General features: G+C 38.8%; 1 protein-coding gene across 1 annotated transcript in view; it reads right to left on the reverse strand.

Annotated features, from left to right (window-relative positions):
- Window positions 1–2,275, reverse strand: part of apobb.2 (apolipoprotein Bb, tandem duplicate 2) — a 29,367-nt gene extending 27,092 nt beyond the window's left edge. The window contains exons 1-4 of the mRNA XM_079830503.1: window positions 2,209–2,275; window positions 1,452–1,481; window positions 1,221–1,324; window positions 994–1,139 (exon numbers count right to left, since the gene is read on the reverse strand). Coding sequence (XP_079686629.1) covers window positions 994–1,139; window positions 1,221–1,324; window positions 1,452–1,481; window positions 2,209–2,260 — 332 coding nt within the window. The 5' untranslated portion in view covers window positions 2,261–2,275. The remainder of the gene's footprint in view (window positions 1–993; window positions 1,140–1,220; window positions 1,325–1,451; window positions 1,482–2,208) is intronic.
- Between the last annotated feature and the right edge of the window lie 4,701 nt (window positions 2,276–6,976).

The following is a 6,976-nucleotide window of genomic DNA, read 5'->3' on the forward strand; positions in this document are numbered from 1 at the left end:
ACATTATTCGAAATTAAAGGGTTAGTTCACCCAAAAATGAAAATTCTGTCATTAATTACTTACCCTCATGTGGTTGGACACCCGTAAGACCTCCGTTCATCTTCGGAACAGAAATGAAGATATTTTAGTGTAAAGCTGATGCTCTGAAAGGCCTCCATTGGCTCAACTTTACACTTTACCAAAGACGTCGATACAAAGTCCATCTCACTACAGTGGTTCTAAAATAACTTTATGAATCTGCGATAATAGTTTTTGTGCGCAAAAAAACCCTAAATAACGACTTATATAGTGATGACGATTTCAAAACACGGCCTCATGAAGCTTCGAAGCGTTATGAATCAGTGAGTCGATTCAGCAGTTTGGAGCGTTATGAATCAGTGAGTCGATTCAGCAGTTCAGAGCGTTATGAATCTGTGAGTCGATTCAGCAGTTTGAAGCGTTATGAATCAGTGAGTCGATTCAGCGGTTTGAATCGACAAATTTCAGCAGTTTGGCGGTTTGACACGACACGAATCGACTCACTGATTCATAACGTTTCAAAGCTTCATGATGCCGTGTTTTGAAATCGTCATCACTATATAAGTCGTTATTTAGGGTTTTTTCGCGCACAAAAACTATTCTCGTCTTCATAAAGTTATTGTAGAGCCGCTGTAGTGAGATGGACTTTGTATCGACGTCTTTAGTGTCTTTTAAGGGTCTTGAGAGTGTAAAGTTGAGCCAATGGAGGCCTTTCAGAGCATCAGATTTACACTAAAATATCTTCATTTGTGTCTGAAGATGAACGGAGGTCTGACGGGTGTCCAACCACATGAGGCTCAGTCATTAATGACACAATTTACATTTTTGAGTGAACTAACCCTTTAAGTACCTATTCAAGAGATTATGTGATTTTGGACGCAGCCAATGTGTAGAAAGCACCAGTGCCCGAATTATATGACCTCGGGGGCTGATTGAGATGCACACCAGTTATTGTTAATGTGAACAGGACTTTACCTCTCCATGGCAGATTTGAAGTCCTCCGCACCAGCAGCTGCTCCAAACACAGGCTTTCCATCTGCATCGACGTCAATCACTTCACTCAGCGCGCAGTCGGTGGTGCGCACAATATAGCTGCATGTACCAGGAACCGCAATCTCAACCTAATACGATATTCACAGAGCGTTGCTAAATAACAATAGTATCTTTAGAGTTTGATGTCGGGAAATGAACTCGTACCGTACCTTGCAGCTGGCCTTGGGGCCGTTGACAGCCCCGTTCAACGCATTCAAGCTCTCTGTCTCATAGAAATATTCATACTTGTTGAAGGGCTTGTATCTTTTGGCCACTAGAAGAAGCAAAGCAACTCATTTAATACACATTATCCACAAGTGAGAAACTGCAGACATTTAATATTGAGTTTAGATCATTAGAACTGTACAGTAGACTCTGCAGAATAATTGCAAGAGACATACTCAAGCATGGCAATCCTTCATCCTGAGCTTCTGCAAAACAAAACAAATGCACATTATCACATTGTGTAACTCTAGCGTTTGCACTGCGGTTACAAGGCACCACGGAAATTTTCACAAAATGTTCAACTAAATATTCAACTTTATTTAAATACCTAGGTCTGATCATATTCTTAGCAGATCATCATTTTGATTATGTCATGATTTTGACTTTTCAATCTCATAATTATGACTTGTTATGTCCTAACTTCAATGTGTCATAATATGATTAAAAAAACACAATTATGAGTTAGTATGTAATAATTATTACTTTTCACGCCATTAATTATTATGTATAAATATTATGGTCAACTTTTTTGTCTTTGACTTTGAGTTTGACTTTGATGTCATAATCTAGACTTCTCATCTCAAACTTTGTCATAATTAAGATTTACCAAAGCATGATTATTTTTTCTTATGTGGAGGAAATGGGCTTCCATATGGATTGCATATCCATCCCAAAAATGTGTCCTATTAAACTGGAAAAAGTAACATTCTCCAACATTTGAATAAAAGCATAAATGATTCACTCCACATGGAATATTTAACATTTTCCCTTAATTTTGATATATTTTGCATCCCAAGTACAGTAAATGTATTTTATTTAAGAATGTTTAGTTTCTGTACTGGAAAACTAGAAATCACTTTTTGCATTTGAAGGTGAAAAAAATGAAAAAGTTGCTCTGAAACGAATTATGAAATTTGAATTTGTGCGACTTACTGGACAGTGCGACGGTCAACAGCAGCAGAAGACGGAGCTTATTGTCGGCCATGGCTTCAGAACAGTTCTCTCCGCTCGACCCCAGTTTTCAGGACATTTATAGCTAAACAAACTCATGTGTGCACTGTAAATTCTGCCCTTACTCCAAAGTTCAAATAGAGCCGATATTGGCATTGATTTCTCAAGGAGGCTGACAGCACAAACAGACATAGTTGAACTGCATGTATTTATGGGTAAAAAGTCATAATGCACAACATGTTTATCATTGGTGTGTGCCATTCCACTATCCATCATTGCCTTACACAGTGTGTGCAACTTCTCAATCTTGCTTTATCTATGTTTAGACAGGCAAAAGTAGTTTTGAACAACAAGGACTTTGTCTTTAATTGTGACTGACAGAAACTCCTCGTGTGCAAACACTGATCTGAACTGAAGGATGCAAGGCTCATTCTACAGGAAAAAATATATTGGGACTATATGTAGAGTTCAGAAACTCTTGTTATTAGCGACACCAGTGGCCGTTAAAGGAACACTCCACTTTTTTTGAAAATAGGCTCATTTTACAAGTCCCCTAGAGTTAAATAGTTGAGTTTTACGGTTTTTGAATCCATTCAGCTGATCTTTGTATCTGGCGATAGCACTTTTAGCATAGCTTAGCATACATCATTGATTCTGATCAGTCCATTAGCATCTCATTCAAAAAATCACCAAAGACACTTTCAATATTTTTCCTATTTAAAACTTGACTCTTCTACAGTTACATCGTGTGCTAAGACCAGCTGAAAATGAAAAGTTGCGATTTTCTACACCTATATGGCTAGGAACTACTTTCTCATTCCTGCGTAATAGTCGCGGATCTTCGCGGCCGTACCATGGCTTCAGCAGCGCAATGATTGGTTGGTATTCTGTGAAACATGGTGGTAGTTACACCTTCGACTTACTATCACAGCCCTTTACAACACACAGAACCATGGCTAATCACACAGCTAAATACACAACACAATTTGTCGGCTGCAAGCCTGAAACTTTCTCTGCAACTACACAAACTTAGTGCCGGTCACATTGAAAGTTTCCTAGCTGGGCTACTTTCAGACGTTGTAATATCATTGCGCCGCTACAGCCATGGTACGGCTGCGAAGATCCGCGACTATTACGCAGGAATGAGAAAGTAGATCCTAACCAGAAGCTGCTGAGGCTGAGTGCAAATTTTAGCAGCGCGGTTCGACGTCAAGTGCGACTTATGTAGCTAAACTAAACGTTTCATATTTGAGCTGCTTCTGTAAGTCAGAAATGTTACACAAATGACAAAAATATTCGTCAAATTAATAAACTTTTGTCTAATTTCGCCATTTTGATTTGAAATAGGCCTATGTGATGTAATTTATAATATAAATAACAAACAAGAAATATTAACAAAGTAATATTAGTAATAAATATGGGCATATTGTAAATAAATAATTCCATCGCTACGTCCCAATTCGCATACTATCCGTACTAAATAGTATTCGAAAAAAAAAAGAATTAGTATGTCCCAAATCTTAGTATGTTGAAAAGAGTATTCCAAAGATTCCCCGATGGTTTACTATTTCCGGTCATAATCCGAAGTGCAGATCGATGCGCACTCTAACGGCTGATATTGCCCACAACCCATTGCGAGATGGACGAGGATTCGATTAGAACTACAAACGCGGATAAAAAGTGTTTAAAAAACTACAAACATGACGGTTGCGCGAGTCTGACGGTTAAGTAGAGAGGATTAGATAAAGGGGTTTGAGTGAGCAATTATCAGTATTTAACCTGACGAAAAGATATTTATTCAATGTTAGCCACATTATATTTTACCGTAGCAGCTTTGAGAACTTTTGCAATGATACGTTTGGCCATTAAATTTGCAAACACATGAGAGGAGTCTCTGCATTAAAGACCCACATATAGGTGTAGAAAATCGCAACTTTTCATTTTCAGTTGCTCTTAGCACACGATGTAACTGTAGAAGAGTCAAGCTTTAAACAGGAAAAATATTGAAAGTGTCTTTGGTCATTTTTTGAATGAGATGCTAATGGACTGTTCAGAATCAATGATGTATGCTAAGCTATGCTAAAAGTGCTACCGCCAGATACAAAGATCGGCTGAATGGATTCAAAAACGGTAAAACGCTCTTTTCCTCTCAATAACAAAATAAACACAAAGCGGTGAGAAACAGCCGTTCAGAAATCATGTCATTCTGTCTCTAGTGGCCAGTCCATGAACTGCAGTTTAAGGGCCTGATCAGACAGAGCGCGTTTTTGCAGCGAGAGGTGCCTTTTTTGGGGGGAAAAAGAGAGAAACTGAGCGGTATTTATGCAAATATATCACCTCATATCAGACACACTGTTGCCCTTGACTGTTCTAGTTGCTTCTTTTGCTCTCATTTGTAAGTCGCTTTGGATAAAAGCGTCTGCTAAATGACTAAATGTAAATGTACAAACGCTTCAGCTCTGCAGACTGCCATCACTTCCCGTGTGTGAGGTCTAAATTCTGGCCGGGTCATAGATATATCAACGCTATCTCACGACCAATTCGTACATATTTTACGAGGTGGCTAATTCGTACGAATTTGTACGACCTCACTCCAGTGACGGGTAGGTTTAGAGGCGGGGTTTGAGGTAGGTCATTCGTAAGAATTCCTACGAATTTGTCAACTCGTCAAATACGTACGAATTAGCAAAAATCGTACACATTCGTACGAGTGAGGTCGTACAAATTCGTACGAATTAGCCACCTCGTAAAATATGTATGAATTGCCGTGAGATCGGGTTGGATATATACATAGATACCTCATTAGTGCCTGCGTGGATCATGCCGTGGATGGCTCGAATGAGGATTCTACGTATACATATCTATGTCCGGCTACATCCTGGATGCCTCAGCGATTCAGAGCGTTATGAATCAGTGAGTCGAATCCTCATTCGGATCGCGTGTCAAACCACCAAACTGCTGAAATTTGCCAATTCAAACTGCTCATTCGGCTCACTGATTCATAACGCTTCAAACCGCTGAATCGACTCACTGATTCATAACGCTTCAAACCGCTGAATCGACTCACTGATTCATAACGCTTCAAACCGCTGAATCGACTCACTGATTCATAACGCTTCAAACCGCTGAATCGACTCACTGATTCATAACACTTCAAACCGCTGAATCGACTCACTGATTCATAACGCTTCAAACCGCTGAATCGACTCACTGATTCATAACGCTTCAAACCGCTGAATCGACTCACTGATTCATAACGCTTCAAACCGCTGAATCGACTCACTGATTCATAACGCTTCGAAGCTTCATGATGCTGTTTTGAAATCGTCATCACTATATAAGTCGTTATTTAGGGTTTTTTTGCGCACAAAAACTATTCTCGTCTTCATAAAGTTATTGTAGAGCCGCTGTAGTGAGATGGACTTTGTAACTTTAGTCTTTAGTGTCTTTTAAGGGTCTTGAGAGTGTAAAGTTGAGCCAATGGAGGCCTTTCAGAGCATCAGATTTACACTAAAATATCTTCATTTGTGTCTGAAGATGAACGGAGGTCTGACGGGTGTCCAACCACATGAGGCTCAGTCATTAATGACACAATTTACATTTTTGTGTGAACTAACCCTTTAATACAACAACAAAAGACAAAGAGAAAATCACTCTCTGCTCTTGACTGAAGAACTAATACAGTAGCTTTAATAAGAATCAATGTATATTTTATAGTAAAGTCTATGTAGTGTTTTATTTTTTCATTTATTAATTCAATTTCATACTTTAATACTGCTTTACAGCTCTGAGCTGCCAGTGTAAATCTTTATATATATTTATTTTATATTATACAATACACTAGGAATGTATGTGTACAAGGTTTTTTTTTTATTTATAAAGTTTTAAGTTTAAGTAAGGTTTTTCAATTCTTTTAAGTAAAATAAAGAAAGAGTATTGCAATAAAAAAGTATTTTTTCTCCTTAACCTCTTGCTGTTCCTGTCGCCTAAGAATAGAATAGAAAAAAAATGATGTGACAAGCCATCAGAACCAAACCGAACCGAAAACCGGGTTAAAAACCGAGGTGTGTATTGAACCGTGGACTAACTGTAGTGTTGCATCCCTAATAAATACACTCTTACACACTGATATTGATTTCTGGTGTGGAGTAGGGGGAAGTCAGCTAAAATGGGCCAAATAAGGCTGTAGCATCTCTTAACATTTTTACAGCCAATCACATGAACTGATCTTGTATTGTTGCTTCAACACTTGTGGACATGTAGTTTTGATTAGTCTGAGTTTTTAAGGTGGGCACTGGACACATAGATTTACATAATAAAGGCTAGATGTCTCGTCCGCTGCTGGCCAATGGAGGTCGACGTCTGCACCTGGCGGCCATCTTGTCACAGTCAGCTCGCTCACTCATTGTGTTTTAATGGTTCGTGTAGTTTTTAAATAACCATAACTTGGTCAATTTTCTACCGATTTTCAAACTGTTGGGTTTGTTATAAACGTCAGAGATGTAGTTATGACATTGCATACTTATGAATGATTATTCATAATTTGTTCAAGCATCCAGAATTATAGCCACGTTAATAGCGTTTGTAAGAAACCAAACCATTTGTAAATCCGTCAAGATTTAAGCGAGATAAGAGTATTTGTGTTCAGATCACTCACCTTACATCAGAGCCCGCCAGAAAGCTCGCCTGTGACAAGATGGCCGCCAGAAAGCTCGCCTGTGACAAGATGGCCGCCAGAAAGCTCGCCTGT

Source organism: Gobio gobio (assembly GCF_949357685.1).
Source record: "Gobio gobio genome assembly, chromosome: 12".
In the NCBI taxonomy this organism is placed as follows: Eukaryota; Metazoa; Chordata; class Actinopteri; order Cypriniformes; family Gobionidae; genus Gobio; species Gobio gobio.